This window comes from Triturus cristatus, chromosome 3_2 (genome assembly GCF_964204655.1).
Source record: "Triturus cristatus chromosome 3_2, aTriCri1.1, whole genome shotgun sequence".
NCBI lineage: Eukaryota > Metazoa > Chordata > Amphibia > Caudata > Salamandridae > Triturus > Triturus cristatus.
Genome location: NC_140584.1, coordinates 1,050,297,535 through 1,050,317,171, shown reverse-complemented (window position 1 = coordinate 1,050,317,171; position 19,637 = coordinate 1,050,297,535). Strand labels below are relative to the sequence as shown.

General features: G+C 45.5%; 1 protein-coding gene across 1 annotated transcript in view; it reads right to left on the bottom strand.

The window, feature by feature from the left end:
- The window catches only part of LOC146859090 (myeloperoxidase-like), a 111,506-nt gene that overhangs the window by 51,526 nt on the left and 40,343 nt on the right, over nucleotides 1–19,637 (bottom strand). The window contains exon 6 of the mRNA XM_085649742.1: nucleotides 220–349. Coding sequence (XP_085505868.1) covers nucleotides 220–349 — 130 coding nt within the window. The remainder of the gene's footprint in view (nucleotides 1–219; nucleotides 350–19,637) is intronic.

Sequence of the window (19,637 nt, the reverse complement as noted above, 5' to 3'; positions counted from 1 at the left end):
CTTCCTTCCCTTGGACCATATGTGGCACCTGATATATTCAAGAAGTAACCTGTCAGATTCAGAGATTCCTGGTTTGTGCTTACTACAGAATGTGAATTACAGCCCCTCTATCGTTTGGTAAGTAGACACCTCCCCTCTTAAGCACTGGCTCTACCAGCAATCATATCACAGAGCAGAAGCCCTCCTACTTCACCATAGATCCAGCCCCTCATACTCTACCAGAGGGAGTTCGAATCCATTTATTCTTCTATTCTCTGTCCATCCTTTGGGGAGAGAAAGTCCATCTTCATATTCCGCAGGAAGCCAACGAGCAAACCCCCTGTTTGAAGCACCGAGAAGCGGATTCCTCCTACAACGAGAATGTAAGACAAGTGCAATGAATGCTGGGATTAGGCACTGCTAATAATCTTGGTGTTAAACATTGTAAGGTCAAACATATTGAGGTACCCACCTATCAAATGCTGCTTTGAAGAACAGTTTTTGAACTGAGAGTTTTGAGACATAGTAATAAAATGGTGTTGTGTTGAAATTAATTGAACAGAATGCAAAAGAATGTCAGGGAACACCAACTGCAATACCATTACTGAGCGCTTACTAACCAAAAAAGGGGACCCTAAGGTAGAAAGAAAGAAGTAAAACAAACTGGACAGACAAACACTAAAAAAGTAAGTCTTTATTAGAACTTCAGAAGAAAATATTTATTACCATCACTATTAGGGTTCGAGACCCATTGCTTTAAGGAGGCCTTGAATAATTGTTTGAAAGTGAGTGATACACAGCTGTCTAGTTATTTTGTTAAATATATGGATTATGCAGTCATTTTTTGATTTATTTTGCAATAACCTATAGCGCAAACGTGGCCCAAGGAAATTAGAGCGCTGTACAAGAGAATGCTAACTAATGTGGACAAACAATAGAAACCATAAACCGCAGAACAATGCAGTCAAGAAGAGGCAATGGGCATTGGGTGGTGGAGTTAAGAGCAGTCAGTGTCCAAAGTGTCTTTGGAAAAGGAGGAGGGCTTTAAGTTCCTCTTTTAAAGTAACCCGGCATGGGGAAATGTGTTGAGTTGGATAAGATAGTTTCAGATCCTTGTAGAAATTCTGAAGGACTGCCTCATGCAATACTCTTATTTGAATGTCAGTAGTTTGGGTTTGAGTAGGAGGGATTCAACATTCCTTGACCACAGTTGTGCACTATAGATTTTCAGTTTCTTAGCCAGATAGGAGGCTTTGGAGTTGTACAGGACTCTCTGAGCAAGGCAGACCGTCTTAAATTGTGCCTTTTCTCCAATGTGGAGCAATTCACAAGTGAGAAGGATAGGAGAGATGTTGTCACCTTTTTTGTAACCTGAACTAATGAAGGAGGCAGTGTGAAGGACAGCCTTATGGGAGGCCACGTGAACTTTAGTGAAAAATCAGATAAAAGGAAGTTCCCATAATCCATTCTGGAGAGAACTAGTGTCCTGACTAGAAACTTAAAGTCTTGGTTAGGGATGACCTGTCTGATACCCCAAAGTAATCTAAGGTGGTAGAGTGAGTCTGTAGCCATCGTCCGGATATGAGATTGTAGAGTACGCTGATTGTCAAATATGAATCTAATTCATTTAACACCGTCCGCAATCACTAGTATGTAACCCAGGAAAGAGCAAGATTTAATCTGCTCTTGGACAGGCACACAGGACTTTTTTTCGGTAAGATTACAAAATAATTCTGTTTTAGTTGGGTGAGATTTAGGTTCTGGATGGACATCAGATTTTGGATTCTGGACATGGTGTTGGTAAGCAAGTAGGTGTTGGCTGAGGAGAACATTTTGATAAGGATCTGATTATCATCAGCATATTGGTTATAAAGTATACCAACATTACTAAGGATTTCTCGAAGAGTCTCTAGATAAACAGAGTATGAGACAATATTGATTCCTGAGGGATGAGGTTGCTTGGAAGTGGTCAGAGAAATGGGAGGTAATCCCATTTAGAATTGTTGCCTCAGTGCCCATTTATTCTTTCAGGATATTAACTGAATCAAAGGCATCTGAAAGGTATAGAAGAAGATGATGGTAGTGGTTGCTCTATTTGAGGAAACAGAGTGCGTCGTCAAGCACTTGTTGTACTAAGGTCCAGGTCTGACTGGAATTAGTCCTGGAGGTTGACTGGATATCAAAAGAAAGTTGTGAGACTACCCAGCATTCTCTCATGTTACCTAGGAAGGAAAGGTTTATGGCAGGCCTGTAGTTGTTTAAGTTCCTTGAGTCTGCACATGTTTTTTTCAGAAGGCAGGAGACTGTCCAACTTTCAGACAATCTGGGAAGGTATCTTGCATAGCTGACAAATTCACAAAAGTGGTCTAGAAGGGTAGCAGCTCTTTGGCAAACTCCTTACTAATGGATCCTGGCACGGTGCATAGAAGTGACTTGGTAGTTTAGTTTTGAGCAGCTCCGTGTTTATATTGCAACAAAGTCAGACCAGCGAGAATGTGCCTTACAGGTGAGTTTTTGGTCATCACGGTCAACAGATCGGGTGGAAAGAGAGACCTGAATAGAATTTATTTTCTTTGCAAAGAAGACAATGGTCTTCACACTTATCTTTTGGAGCATGGGCAATGTTGATGGAGGGTGGGTTGTTTTACTGTTTAATCACTTGGAAGAGAAGCTTTGAGTGATTCTTGGAGTCATCGGATATATCGGAAGGACACTTGGGGTTGCCAAATGTACAATGGACACTTCCTGCATGGGGATTGGAGAGGGGCTAAAAGAATGGAAAACAGGGCATTTTCAGACTGGGACTTTGCTTGGAGAGAAAAAGAGGACACAAATTCGCTCAGGAGTAGAGAGGGCATCCCCAATAAAGTATAGATTAGTCCAAATACCTGGGTCCATGTTGTCTGTTCATCTCTGCTTCAAGAACATAACAGCGTTAAGAAAAAATGTAATGAGAATGGACTTATAACTGAAAATGTGAGATTCGCAGCTTCCTGTGCCAGCCCTAAGTTGCGAGAAAGCAAAAGACACACAAATGATGGACGGAATGTGGAACAAAACACACTTTCACCCCCAGTCAAGAGATCTGGCCTAAATCCACTGTTCTTTTGCTCACCATGCCACCCTAGTTTAGACCCAGCCATATGCAAATCAGTTTTGACCCTATTCCTCATGGAAACAGTCCAGCTCAAATTGCCAAGTCAGCTCCTCACTGGACCAGAAACAAGCACCCCAGGACCGGTTTCGGGGTGTTATTCCTCATCAACTAGGGTAGCTTGAATCCAGTGGCACAGTGAGCCCAGGAGCCATGTCTGGGCATACCAGGCACACTTAGGCCGAACAAAGCAAACGCAAGGAGATGATGGACGGAGTGCTGAAACTTTTCAGACACTCACCCCCAGTCACAGATCTGGGTTAAATCCATCGTTCCTTTGCTCACTATGCCAGCATTCCGTCCATCAATTGTTGCTACAGCATTTTTTAGACCTACGTTGCAGCAAAATAACTGGGGAGGGAGAACGTCTCAAGACTGTCTTGAGTTTTCTTTGGGCTTGTCTTTCTTTGTACATATGTTTTGAAAAGCAGGAGAGTGAAGGGTACAGTCTTTTTTATTTGCTTTTCAATAAAACAAATTCTTCAATTGCGTCCTCATGCACTTCTTGTATTTCTCTGTTATGGTGTTAATGTCTTTCTGAGAATCACATAAGGAAATGTTCCATCTAGCCCTATTGACAAGAGCTGTAATGTCTATGGTTTTGGTGTCAGGAAACCACATTGTCCCTTGTTTCTGTTTTACGGTGGCCAAAGGCCAGAGTGAATGAAATCTGAAAATGGTCTGACCAGTCCACAAGTATGAGGTCTTTGGCGGAGAAAGCGATATCCTTTGAGATAATCAGATCAAGAGTGTAGGATGTCTTATGAGTGAAGATCTCCTTTGATGGGCGTTGGAAGATATGATACTAAACAGCAGGACATTTTCAGAAGCCTAATGTGATCCCATGAATAGGCCTCCCGGCTTTATGGTATTTATTTTTTGGACATTTCCGTCTGTATTTATCCATATTTAATTTTTGCTAATTTTATCTGTGTTTATCCATATGTATTTTGGGTTTTGTGGAAAAATTAAGCTGAAATTAGTATATTTCCACATTTATTTAACCGATAAATATGCACTCATACTTGAATGTCTGTCAGGCTTCAGTGCTGTAAAAACACCTGCAGAAGATAAATCAATGCACTTATCTGAAAATATGCACATTTCTGTATCAACCTTGTGCATATCTACTGCTGTTAAAGTCTCTTTACTAAAATTCCCTTCTTTTTTAACTCCCTTACCTATCAATCCACATAGCTATTGGCATTGCAGTCATGGCAGACAGTATTTAGAATTACTCTAAAAGCAACCCAATTTCAATTTTTATCCACATTTAAAAATAAATAGAGACAAGAAAATGGGGGAGGCGCTAGAGGGCGCCAAGCAAGATGGCCGCACTTGCGTGAGGCTCTTGCTGCTCGTGCCATCATCCGCCACTTATTCTCTTCATCTCCAGCCCAATTTTGCTCCAGGGGACAATGCCCGACTGCTGCCCATACGGAGCTACCCGCCGAGGATTTTCCTGACTCCGAAGCGGCCCGGAATGCCCTAAATACAGTTCTCTTCTGCAACCTAAAATGGTGGCCGGGACACCCTGGTGAGCAAACTGGAGCTCCACCACTGCGCCGGACACAGACAGGATTGCTGTGACCCCACCGCAGATGCTGCTTGCCTCGCGGGATGCCCCGGTGCTGACCTACCCCTGTTCTGGGGTGGACCCCCCTGGCTCCTGGTGTTGGATCGGGCCATCTGAGAGGGAGCGCTATGACCGAGCCGCCCTGGCCGGGAGTCTGAGTGAGGCGGCTCGCGGTGACTGCCTTGCGGGACCCCTTCACCACAGACGCCATCCACAACCGGTGAGTGCCCACGCTGACCCTGGCCCCCGCTGCACTCACTGTAGCTCTCTACACCACGGCTGCTGCTGCCTGGGGCCCTGAGTCCACTCTCCCTGCGGCCCACGGCACTTACCGCCAGCTCCAGGGAGCCCAGGAGAGCTGCGCTGCGCCCCCGGAGCCCTGCTGCACATCCTATCCACAGGCCGGCCAGGGCGGACCACAGCGTGATGGCTGCTGATCTCCACAACATCGGGGGAGGGTGCTGGCTGCCTGCACCCGTGCGGCGCCCCCTGTGACTCCAGGATCGCGAGGCCTGACAGACGCAAAAGATTGGGTTTGCTGCGCCAACTGGGGACCACCCGTTGGCGGCCTCCACTGCTCTGCTCATCCCCTCTGCATAATTGCTCTCCCCTCAGCCGCCTGCTCACTATCGAGACCTATCTCGACTTCATAGCGGCCTGCACGCCTTTTAACATGCAGATCCCCGGCATCTCCAGCTCCACGCATTATCCTGTACACTGCTGGCCGACCCAACTGCGCGTCGACTCACCGCTATACCCCCACGACCAGCAATTTGGGCCCTGTACGCACCGAATCTGCTCAGCCAACTCCGCCTGCCCCTGCTGTCTTGTCTCCTACGACCAACTGGGTGATGTGGTGGGTCCCCCTGTACTCTGACCCCACATGGATAGACACGAAAATTCACCGCCACATCCCTACGGCTCAGGAGCGGACACTGTGTGATCACAAAGGTCCATCACCCACAGCGCGATCCCTCCCATTTATCCCCCTCCTGCTAATGTGGAAATATGGATTTTTCTGGTCAGTTATGTCCCCTATCTTGGACCCCAACGGTTCTATGTGCATGTCGCAAGTACATGTATGCTCCCTCCAGTTCCAGTAATAATGACGCAAACACATGTGCGTCCATCGTCAACATGTCCTCTGTCAGACCCGCCATAAATGGGCTGGATGTTCCATTCCTAAATATGAAAGGCCACCGGCTTTATATGGTTCACTTATGCCATTTTACAGTTCAGGCAAGTAGGCCCTGATTCTGTCATCGAACTCCTTTTGCCTTCTGTCTCTGAAAGCTCCAGTTCAAGCCTGCATCCGTGACCATGAACTTTGTCTCATTCTCTGCGCGGCTCACGAAGCCTGACATCAGCCTATTCTCTGCCAAGAACTGTATTTCACCTTCGAATTATCTGCTTCCCCCTCAGCCGATGCATTCCTGCCTAGTAGCTTAAGTAAACATTCTTCCAGTTACCAAGCAAAAAAGGCCCATCTTCTCTGTCCTCATGCAAGTAATTCATAGCCCTGTTACCATGGAATATTCCTACCCCCTCGCATTCAGTGTAGACACCTAGACGCTTGTACACGCACGCACAGTCAGTATAGAATAGATTTTGTCCGAGAGTCCTTCTTTTGTGGATAACATAGTTCTTTAAACATAGGATGTAGATATGATTTGGGATTAGGTTGACTTGACCCCCCAGACTTCTTGTCTCCACACGTAGAGCTAAAATGTCAAGTCCTCGTCACCCCCTAGTTATACGTCAATTATACGTCAGACTGCTGCGCGCGCATCAATGCCAAGTATTATCTTATAGATCCACCTATGTATTACATCGTAGCCAATCATGTTCCTTTTTACTCATTATTACACCCATTTTCGGCTACGCACACCAAAACGTCAATGTCCTTATCAACTGTTACGCCTACTGTATTCACTTCATTATGATGTATGTATTATAAAAGTTACTGCTTGTCAATAATGTATGTACTTCACTTCCTGAACTCCCGTGGTGATGGAACTTGAGGCATCCGATTATAATCGCTTATTGGAATAAAGCCCATTCTGAAACTCTAATATCACGGATTCTGCCTCTCATTTCATTGAGCTATTTTATTATGTTCCCGTATCAAATTCAGTCCCGGTAAAGGAGAAATATTTACCACATGATGGCGCCCGAACAGGGACACTTTCTCATCTCACGCGCCGGCGGTGCGTTGCAGGCCCGGTCTCCTGCCACAGCTGGACGGACAATAACGCGTACCAGCAGGATTTCCTGTATCTCCCTCCGGTCAAGCGGGGGCGACTGAGACTGCAATCAACACCCAGACGAGGCGGTGAGAAGTGCGAAGTATCCCGACCAGAGCCTAGCTGAGAGAGCAAGATCCGAGGTATACAGAGACCCACCAGTCCGACGTCAAGCCCAGTGTCCGACGAATCGAGTTGAGTCCAGTCCAAATCCGAGTCAAGTTCAAGTTACTGAGGCCTTCCGTTTCCGAAGCTACCCGGTGAGTACCATTACTGGGGAGGCATTTCTGACGTGCACATAGGTTGTGCCGGTCAAGACGGGTTTGGGTACACAAATCCGGTCTGCACTGTTTTAGCAGTGTATCTGTACTGTTTAGCAGTATATCAAGTATTCCGAAGTGCCTAGTTATTGTCTAGTTATTGTCGAGAAATAAGCTTGGTGATTAGTCATGCAGACGATCATCATTGTTGTTCCAGTTAAAGGTTTAATGTTAAATGTTTGAAGTGTTTAAGTATATCGTGGTATGAATGACTGTTCATTATCGTGTTTATTGTATTAAGTCTGTTCAAATTCAAGTATCAGGTCAAAATCAAGTATAAGGTCAGTTCTCAAGATGCCGCTCTTTTCGAAATTAAGACAGATCACTACCAGAAAAGGGGTTCTCGAAGAAGCCGTCCCTATCCCTCCTAGGGACACCCCAGGGCATTTTATGTATCATAAACATGGATTAGACGCCATATTATTTCTTGATCTATGGGTAGACTATACCAAGGGATTACCAGAAAGTCAGAGGTGGCCCACAGCGGGGACCTGGGATGCAGAGTGCATCATGAAAGTCGAGGAAGAGTTATGGAAAAGGAAAGTCAGACAGTCACAGAAAGACGCCGTTGAATTATGGCGTAAAGAATCACATAGACGAACAGAAAAAGCACGTAGACAGGAAGAGAAGAGTAAAGAGAATTCCACTAAAGTTCGAGAAAATCTATTAATTGAGGAAGGTATCCGAGTAAAATCAGAACAAGTAGACAGACAAAGAAATGCCCTTATGAATGGTATGTATCCCCTTCTGGCCGAAGGATTACCTAAGGCTACTCCGGAAACGCCAAAAGACTTGCCAACCCCATTGTTCCCAATAAAGGTACATCCTAAGGGGCATCCTAGAACCGCAGAAGATGTTTTTCTTTCCTCTTATTTAGATGACGCAGCTCCCGAGTATGCCAATTCCGCCCCACGTAGACCGCCTACCAGGGAGGTTCAACGCCAAGATCCAGTACCCATATCCCTACGGCAACAAATCGAGTCACAAGTTTCGGCAAGCACATCTGTTTCTGTATCCGCTCCTACAGCTACTTCTATGGCTATGTCCACACCTGTAGTTGCTGTGTCACGTTCAACGAATCCTTTTACACCCGACGCCCCAGATGGAGCCGCGGGAGGAGCTGCCAATGTCTTTTCTACACCACCCAGAATAAATAAGCTTACTTTTCAAGAGTCAGCGCATTCACGTACACCCAAACTCCTTAGTGCCCGTGCGCTTAAAGAACTTCTTATAGATTGTAGATATGACCCGGTGCCTGGAAAAGAGGACGAAATGACCCTAGCATCATTGCGTATCAGACGAGCCGCAGTGTATTTAGCAAAGTTACCAGGAATGACTGCGCATCTAGATAATCTATATCATTTTGTCCAAACAGGGCGAGATCCAGAATGTATTTACAGAGCTATGGAATACCAGAAAGTAGAGATACAGGGGGAACTGTTACGTTTCCTCATAAACTGTGTGATCAGAAATCAAGACCGACCGGGGGTAGACCCGGAAGCCATGAGAATTCTTACAAGATGGAGCCAGAATATATCAGAAGGGAGACATGATAAACAAAATTGTATAATAGCCATGTGCCGAAAGATCCGTAAAGAAATAGAACGCCTACACGAAGAGAGATTAGAGACAGACGAGTTCGAACAAAACGAGGAAGAAGGGCCAGGACTGCCCACAGGACAGTCAGACACCATAGCCTATGTAGGTAGAGGAAGATCTTGTAATAAGAATCAGACTAGATATCATACTGACTCAGTGCATCCGACGTGTCCAGATAATAGCAGGAATTTCCAAATACCTATAATTAATATAAGGTCTAACGAGCATTCGTTCCAAACCGCCGACAAGTTACTCCAAGAACGAAGGGGTTATCATTTCCTCGATTCTATGGATGAACAAGATTTAGCCAGGGCAGCTGTCCATTGGGTGGACAGTCCCGGAAAATATAGTGATGATACAGTAGTACGCGCATTTTTGAATCTTACCCCAGATGAACAAAGGTTAGCTGGGATTTATATGATCCAACAACTCATTATACTGTATCGGAGTCAGCACTCGGACCCTGGTCCCTTGCCTGACATACTGACTGAATTACTTATGAATAAATGGAGAGGTCCAGGTACTGAATTAATTAAAGAAATTCTAGAATCAAGAAAGCAGTATATTCTTTTCGTGTGTTCAGAACATGTTCCATTGTCCGCCAAGGAAAGAACTACGTACCACATAGATAGACAGAATCCCTTACGAGAAGTGCACCCAATAAAGGGTGAGGACAATGAGTTTAAACGCGTATTTGTATATACGCCTATATCGAAAATAGAATTATTAGAAATGAAGAAAGTAGTACCCAGTCATGACAAGGACCCAGCGGGGTTTCACCGAGAAATTAAAGACATGTTACTCATGGGAGAGTATACCTACCCCGACATTATGACAATATTAAAGGTGTTGATGCCTGCTGGCATTTATGAGAAACTCAAAGAAAAAGAGTGGGAGGTAGGTGATCAAAAGATAGAATGGTCAGCATTAGAAGCAGAAGAAAGGGCCCGAGGTCCAGGTTCGGGGCTTGGGGACAAAACTAAGGCATTACCAGGACTACTAGTACAGGTACTGCCACGATTATTAACTACGAAAAAGGAAGATTGGGGTACAATTTCAGCCTGTAAACAGAAGCAAGATGAAGACACTAGTGATTACTATGCCCGTTTCGAAAAATGTTTTGGTATAAATAGTGGCCTAAAAGCAAGTAGCGAATCATACCCACATCTGTTTGTAACAAAATTAGTAGAAAATGCTCTGCCTCCAGTAAAGAATAGAGTATTAAAATTCGAGAGTACCTGGCAAGGTAACACTCCAACACAAATGTTACAAATGTTACAGTACCACCACAACAGAATTAAAGAGGAACAAGAACATGAACACAGACGCATGAAAGACACAAAAATGAAAATGCTAGTTTCCCAGACAGTCCCAGCCGAAGGACATAAAAAGGGTATGACACATTCCGATTCAGCAGGACCTGTAAAAGGGACATGCAATTATTGTAAAAAGCCAGGCCATTACGTACACGATTGTCCAGTTCTAAAACATAATATCGCCATAGGTAAAACACAAGAAAGATCACGGCCACTAAGACAAGACCAGAATGAACAAGGAGCTATACAGCATGTCCAGGCAATGCCAGCCGCACAACAGCCAATACAGTTTGTACCAGCTGCACCCCCATTGCCTGTTGCTGCCACACAAACAACAACACGGCAAATGTATCAGACCGCACAGTATGAATATCCCGAGTATCAGCGTTACGCATGAACTAGCCTAGAGAGGGAAGTTGACCTACCCCTTATCGAGATTCCTGTGGATCAAGAAGGACCTTATGTACATAGTAAAATATTAGGTCAAGATAGAAAATTTTTACTCGATACAGGGGCAAGTCGAACAACTATAAAACGTAGTGAAGTTCCAGGGGCACCCCTCTCAGGCTCACAAAATATTTCCCTTGGTTTTTCAGGCAAACCTATTGTTAATGAAGTGTCACAGCCTCTGCCACTCACGATAGGACCTCTGACCCGAACTACAGATTTACTGCTTACTAAATCATGTCCAGAAAACCTATTAGGAATAAAAACGTTAAAAGCCCTAGGAGCTATAATATGTTGTTCTCCGGAAGGAGTAAGATTGTTTTTACGTGATTTTAAAGGTCACTATGTATCTAGAGACATGGATCCCCGATTACAGACTTTACCTACACGTCTATGGGCACAAGGCCCTACTGATGTTGGTTGCATGAATATTACACCATATCGAGTCACACTAAAGGCAGGAGTGGTGCTACCACGAATGCGACAATACAAGTTACCACCAGATGCTGTAGTGGCTTTACTACAAATCATTGACGAGCTCATTGCCCAAGGAGTAGTTGTGGAAACAGACTCCAATATATGTAATTCACCGATAATACCGATTCTTAAACGAACAGATCCGAAGGCCCCGCCAGTATATCGATTGGTTATTGACCTGCGCGAGTTAAACAAATGTATTGTGCCACAATTCCCTGTGGTCCCAGATATCTCGTCATTACTGACAGCTATTGATTCCGAAGCGACATTCTTCACTGTAATCGATCTCAAGAATGCCTTTTTCAGCGTCCCAATAGATCCGGAAAGCCAATATTTGTTCGGATTTAGTTTAAATGGACGTAGCTTTAAATTCTCACGCGCACCTCAAGGATTTACAGAAAGCCCCAGCATCTATAGCCAAGCATTGAAACGAGAACTTGACAGTATCCACATGCCAGTTAACACGGCCCTGTTTCAATACGTCGATGATCTGCTGATCACCGCAAGAAGCGAAGCTGAATGTGAAAAAGCGTCACTGACAGTTTTACAATTTCTAGCCGAAAAAGGGCACAAGGTTTCCCCTTCTAAGCTGCAATTCTGTGTCCAGCGAGTTGTTTATCTTGGACACTCGCTGGACAAGGAGGGAAGGCAGCTTACATCCGACCGCATTCAGTTGATAGTTAACATGCCAACACCTAAGACACAAAAGGAGGTGCGGGCTTTCATAGGCCTCACTTCATATTGTAGACAGTGGATCCCGCAATATGCATTCCTAGCAAAACCACTCATTCAGTTGACAACCCAGGAGGCAGCCACATCGACTATTCTCCCTTGGACTCAGGAACATACACAAGCTTTTGAAAGCCTAAAGAAAGCTTTATGTCAAGCACCTGTTTTAGCAACACCATGTTACAGAAAACAGTTTACACTCTTTGTTACAGAACGCGAAGGTACTGCCTTGTCAGTACTCACACAGGAACAAGCAGGAGCACACAAACCATGTGCTTATTTTTCTAGTACATTAGATCCAGTAGCTCAGGCTTTGCCTGCGTGCCTGAAATCAGTAGCAGCGACAGCTTTAGCAATCAGACAAAGCGATGCCATAGTGTTAGGACATCCATTGACAGTTCAAGTACCACACGCAGTAGAGGTTCTTGTAAATAGAACACAAACACAACACTTGACCGTAGCACGACTTACAGGGTATGAACTGACACTGTTTCAGCCGCATATAGAAATAAGACGCTGTAACACATTGAATCCTGCCACACTTTTGCCAGTAATCGGAACAGACCCACTAATCCATGACTGTATTGAAGTCATTACTGTAACGACAAAACCCAGACAAGACTTGACCGATGTTCCATTGTCAGAACCAGACTTGACATTTTATGTCGATGGTTCATGCATGAGAACAAGTACAGGAGAGTTAGTAGCCGCTTATGCAGTCACAACCGATACTGAAGTTATTGAAACTAATCGTATAAATACTTTGTCAGCTCAAGCCGCAGAGCTCATCGCTCTGACACAAGCCTGTATTCAAGCCACGAATAAAAAAGTCAACATATACACTGATTCACGTTATGCATTCGGAGTTGTACATGACTTCGGCGTGCTGTGGCGAGAGAGAGGTTATTTAACTTCCCACGGTGCCCACATTCAGCACGGACCCCTCATTCATGCATTATTAGATGCAATACATCTACCCACTGCAATATCAATTATGAAATGTAAAGCCCATACAAAAGTTACTGATACCATTTCCCAAGGCAATGATCTAGCCGACAGAACAGCTAAACTGACTGCTCAAATTCAAACCCCCGATATGACAAAGACAATAGTCCCGACACCGACACATTGTATGACAGTTAAAGATCCTACTCTTGACGTAATTGACATACAGACACATGCTACACCAGACGAAATAAAGAAATGGACTGAATTAGGAGGGATCCAAACGGACCAGGGATGGATGATGAAGGAAAGGTCTGTGTGGTTCCTCCCTGATTCAATGGTCCAAGTCGTAATCAACACTATACATAGTCCAGCACATCTAGGAGAAAAAGCTATGCTAGATAGCATTCAACACATTTGGTTTAATAAGCATTTACGAGCAGCAGCCAAACAAAAGGTCCGTACCTGTATGATCTGTTGCCAGTTCAACCCGGGAAAAAGTGTTCCCGTAGAACAGGGTGGATTTCAGCCTCCTGATCACCCTTTTGAAGTCCTACAGATGGATTATATCCAGATGGAACGATGTCGAGGATTCAAATATGTTCTCGTGGTTGTCTGCGCTCTGTCCCGTTGGACAGAGGCGTACCCAGTTTCAGATTACACTGCCCCGACTACTGCCAAACAGTTGGTTCGAGAATTCTTCCCACGATACGGTTTACCACGTGTTGTCTACTCAGATAACGGCCAGCCGTTCTCATCCGAATTAATGAAACACGTTTCACTTCTGTTAGGTTATCAGTGGAAATTCCACTGTGTCCGACATCCCGAGGCAGCAGGTCTCGTAGAAAGACATAACCAGACACTGAAAATCAGACTGTCCAAAATATGCAGAGAGAAAGGTGTCGACTGGATAGTAGCATTACCAGTTGCACTCTTTTACATGAGAATGGTAGCACACTCTAGAACAGGGCTATCCCCGTATGAGGTGATCTTCGGTAGACCACCGAATATGTGGGGGACGCCTATACCACGCAAAATAACTGATATTGACTGTAATATGCTGACAGATTACTTGGCTTCCTTGATGTCTGCACTACAATCTTCTCGTTCACAGGTAGCTGCAGCCTTTCCCGACAACACTGAGGCGAAACCCCATGACGTTGTTCCGGGTAATCTTGTCTTTGTGAGAAATTTCGACAGGAAAAATCAACTGGAGCCCAGGTGGAAAGCACCCAAGTTGGTCCTGTTGACCACAAGAACAGCCGTGAAGATCGAGGGACGCAAGGGTTGGATTCATTCAAGTCACATAAAAAAATTTCATGGACTACCTTCAGATATAGACACTGTGCCCTGCACTCCCTCACAGACTGATTCAAAACTTCCTTTGATGGAAAAAACGGAAAGCGAACTTTACAAACTAAAGCTTAGGCCCACCAAGTCGAGCAATTTGATTGTTTAAGTCCTCTCCAAGGTGAAGCGGTTGAATTGTCTCTGACATGTATCCCCTGGACCTAAGTAGAGGAAATACCGGAAAAATGTTGAAACGACAGGCGTATTGTAAATCACTGCGTAGCCACTGCATAGTGACATTATTAATCTTGTTTTTATTGAGTCTTTTAATAACTATTACAAGTATGTTGTTGCACATATATTACCCTATTTCTAGACATGTTTATAATGTTGCTGCTGAACATTCTTTTAGTGACCTACCTCCGCATGAATTGTCTTATAGACTTGCGCTGCGCAATAACACTTTCATTAGTATGTTACACCATTCCCATCAGACTAGTAACGCCACCAATTGTTGGGTGTGTGGCCGACTCCCTCCCTATCAGAATTATGAAGGAGTCCTGCCATTCTTTCCGCACCCATTTACACATAATGGCTCCTGTGGAGCATGGTTCAGTTTAATTAATTCCATAGACTCAGACACAGCAGTTTACCAAGACCATTGGATATGGGGAAACCTGAACCTAGTTTTACTCAAAGTCTGCTACCCTGACAAGGAGGGTCGCCCCAAAAGAACAGGAACTGATCTAGAAAATGAAGTATATGGATTAGGTAATTTTACACCTAATCTCATGATTCTAAATGTCGTATCCGAAGTTGAACTAGTCTTGCCCACCATGTCAGTATTCCCAGCGAAGGGTGAATTGTGTGTAAGAAAGGTTGGTTCTATACATATGGGCCATAGTAAATGCACTACTACAGTAGAATTCAGTGATCAAGGCAAATCTTCATTCAGAACTTCTCGCCACTCCTACTTTATATGTGGTCAGACTGCATATATGCGTCTACCTCTAGATTGGGATGGTACTTGCTACATAACATTCCTTTTGCCACCTGTTTTCCTAGCTCCTCCTGATTATTACAGAAATATTCATTTAGTACACAATAGAGAACGAAGAGATCTCCCCATTGTCGATTACACTGAGACGGCATGGGACAAGTATGTAGATTTCAATAAAGGCATCTTTCCCTATATAGGTACTGTTACTAATAGTAAGCTAATACGTAGATTAACTAGAACCCTTGAAGCAGTAGTGAATGAAACTATTTCCGCCTTAGGCAATTTAACAGAAGAACAGTCTGCTATGCGGATTGTTGTGCTTCAAAATCGTCTTGTCCTTGACGTCATCCTGGCTGATAGGGGCGGAGCTTGTAGGGTCATCGGATCAAGTTGCTGCGTATTCATACCAGAAAATTCGCCATCCGTATATAAAGCCATCACTCGCCTTCATAAGATAGTAAGCCAGATACACCAGAACCCAGGCACTTGGACTTGGTCCAGTTGGTTTTGGAATACGGTATCAGCCTGGGGATGGAGAGTTCTATCCTTCCTAGGTATAAGTCTTCTCATACTATTCAGTTGCTGTCTATGTCTGCAATGTGGACCAGCAATTTGTGGTCTGTGTGCCACATCGTGCATTCCACATCAAGATTTTCATTCAAGATCCCGGAAGAAGAAAGAAGAACAAATGATGCTATATGAACAGATAAATGGATTGATGAAGATTGATATCTCGTGAAGGGCAAGAAGGGGACAAGGAGGGAATGTGGAAATATGGATTTTTCTGGTCAGTTATGTCCCCTATCTTGGACCCCAACGGTTCTATGTGCATGTCGCAAGTACATGTATGCTCCCTCCAGTTCCAGTAATAATGACGCAAACACATGTGCGTCCATCGTCAACATGTCCTCTGTCAGACCCGCCATAAATGGGCTGGATGTTCCATTCCTAAATATGAAAGGCCACCGGCTTTATATGGTTCACTTATGCCATTTTACAGTTCAGGCAAGTAGGCCCTGATTCTGTCATCGAACTCCTTTTGCCTTCTGTCTCTGAAAGCTCCAGTTCAAGCCTGCATCCGTGACCATGAACTTTGTCTCATTCTCTGCGCGGCTCACGAAGCCTGACATCAGCCTATTCTCTGCCAAGAACTGTATTTCACCTTCGAATTATCTGCTTCCCCCTCAGCCGATGCATTCCTGCCTAGTAGCTTAAGTAAACATTCTTTCAGTTACCAAGCAAAAAAGGCCCATCTTCTCTGTCCTCATGCAAGTAATTCATAGCCCTGTTACCATGGAATATTCCTACCCCCTCGCATTCAGTGTAGACACCTAGACGCTTGTACACGCACGCACAGTCAGTATAGAATAGATTTTGTCCGAGAGTCCTTCTTTTGTGGATAACATAGTTCTTTAAACATAGGATGTAGATATGATTTGGGATTAGGTTGACTTGACCCCCCAGACTTCTTGTCTCCACACGTAGAGCTAAAATGTCAAGTCCTCGTCACCCCCTAGTTATACGTCAATTATACGTCAGACTGCTGCGCGCGCATCAATGCCAAGTATTATCTTATAGATCCACCTATGTATTACATCGTAGCCAATCATGTTCCTTTTTACTCATTATTACACCCATTTTCGGCTACGCACACCAAAACGTCAATGTCCTTATCAACTGTTACGCCTACTGTATTCACTTCATTATGATGTATGTATTATAAAAGTTACTGCTTGTCAATAATGTATGTACTTCACTTCCTGAACTCCCGTGGTGATGGAACTTGAGGCATCCGATTATAATCGCTTATTGGAATAAAGCCCATTCTGAAACTCTAATATCACGGATTCTGCCTCTCATTTCATTGAGCTATTTTATTATGTTCCCGTATCAAATTCAGTCCCGGTAAAGGAGAAATATTTACCACAGCTACTGGAGACTCGCGCTCACAGTGCTGCTGTGGTCTGTGTCCTGTGCCCGGGGGAGTCTGCACAACCACGACACGAACCCAGACGTACTCACGACCACGGGGCGATCCACCATCACCCTCCACGACCTGTAACTGAGGCCCTAAAACACGCCAAATCCGACCCGCCAGTTCTGCCTGCCCCTGCCACTGGACCCAACCTTGGAGCACAGTGAATGCCACCTGCATCCGGATCCCATGCAGACGACTGCAGGAACTCACCGCCATATCCCTGTAGGTAAGGGGAGGACACAACCCGGCGATAGGGGTCAATCTCCCATCATGTGATCCCCCTCCTATCTCTACACCGCAGCAAAATAGCACATCACACAACGAGCGCGGTCCTAATTGATCCTCCACCAGCGCTCGACCTCCCCTCTGGACACTTGAGTTCAAGGGGAGAGACGGAAAAGCATCCCTGAGTCATATTGCATATGCTGGAATCCCAAAGGCGCCACTCCGCTCGTTGCCCATTGCCGCGCACAGTATACCGACACCAGACGCCCACGGCGTCCGGCGGTCTACAGCTCTGCATACTGGCCATACACCAAAAGGGAAGACAATAGTGCTGCCATTTCGGATCTCCAACCCGGCGCACGGCTGAGTATTTCTTTGCCGGAGGCTGTACTCTGCTCTGACCATGAAACTATCGCCTCATTCCTACAATACGTACCCCACCTTGGCACCCCCGCAACTAGTGAGGAAAGGACCAGAGCTGAGACTCACGTGACTTGTGGGAGGACTCTGCTGCCACACCTGCAAACCACAACAATCTAACGGGAATATCTATTGAATATCGCCTGCCCTCTTGGCTACCAGCTCTCCGCGTGCCAAGCTTGTGATCCTCGCCCCAGGACACGGGCCGCAAAACATACGCTCACACAACGGAAATTCCTCGACTGCAGCCGCGCCACCGCCCCCCTTGCTCTGTGACCATGGGGAAGCCAGACGGGTGGCAACCAAAACTCAACTTCGATACCCGCAAAACTGCCCGATCCCAAATGGAGCCGGTTGAAGACCAACCTGACGGGCCGACCACCTCTACCGCAGATCTAAAGGAACTACTTCTGGTGATGCAGTCAAGCCTGACATCCATTGAATCGAAAATGGACTCCATGAACGCCAGGTTGGATGGCCTTACGCACAGGATGGCAAAGCACGACGATCGCCTGACGGAAGCGGAACGCCGAATTTCGGACCTGAAAGACACGTCCAGCACCACCAGGAGCCGCACACTTGAGATGGAGAGGATCCTGAAGGTGACGGCTGCCAAAAATGAAGATTTAGAATCTCGTTCGAGGAAAAATAACCTGAGAATTCTTGGGGTGCTGGAATCGTCAGCTACCGGCAAGATGGAAGACTATGTGGAACGTCTCCTCATAACACTGTTCGGTAGGGAGGCTTTCTCACCGGTCTTCGTTGTCGAGCGAGCACATTGTTCGCTGGCAAACCGACCAGCACCCGGAACCCCTTCCTGGCCGATAATAGCCAAGCTTCTTAATTACCGGGACAGAGACACTGCTCTCCGCCTCTCAAGAGAAAAAGGACCACTTAAACACGAGGGAACAGAGCTATCACTATACCCCGACTTTACCATGGCCGTCCAAGATCAAAGACGAAAGTTCCTCCAGGTAAAGAAAAAGTTGCAACAACTAAACATGACCTACGCTATGGTCATCCTGGCCCGCCTCAAGATAACGCATCACGGAAAACAACATTTCTTTACGAATCCACAACATACTCAAGATTTCCTCAAGACCCTGACCCAAATATCTGCAAGCCAGGCATCTCCCACACATTGCCCTGAAATAAATGGTGATACATCAGATGTCGAGTGAATCATAGAAGGAGCAACCCCGACATTGTAAGGATATGCATTAAGACCCTGCATACACGCTCACTCACCCCGGAATGCGACAGACATCGTACTGGCCCACATAACCATGCCCATGCTTCACAGGCTGACAAGCAAGCAAAGTCCGGCACATACACTTCGCAGAGAAGCCTGAGAGATCACGATCGACGCCGTGTACTGGAATGAGGCGGACCACACACATTAACCAGCTACCCACTGTCATACTACGAGACACCTCTGCCCCTCTTGTGCTGTGCTCGGTGCAAATTTAGAGGAAAATACCATCAGGCGCGCCGTTATGGAGAGAGAGAGGGGCCAGGCAAAGCACTGGCATCTATGATCTGCCCCCCCCCCGATTTGCCAATACTATACTGGAGATAGAAGACGAAGATGGTCAGATACATAGAATCTCCTCCAACATAGTAGATGTTTTCCAGAGATTCTACAAATACCTATACAAAACGCACAGAACGCAATCAGTAGACTTTACCCCATTCTTCGAAGACACTGCTATCGCCTGGCTGGGAGACGGGCAGAGAGAATTCCTCCTCGCACATCACAAAGACGAGGAGATTATCTCCGCCATAATGCAACGGCAATCTGGTAAAGCCCCGGGGCTGGATGGCCTCCCGGCCGAATTCTACAAGACATTCCGTCCTCTGCTCATTCCGGCACTGCGCCATGTATTTGAGGAAGCTCGAGAGTCGGGCATTTTGCCTCAATCAATGCGCAAAGCACTGA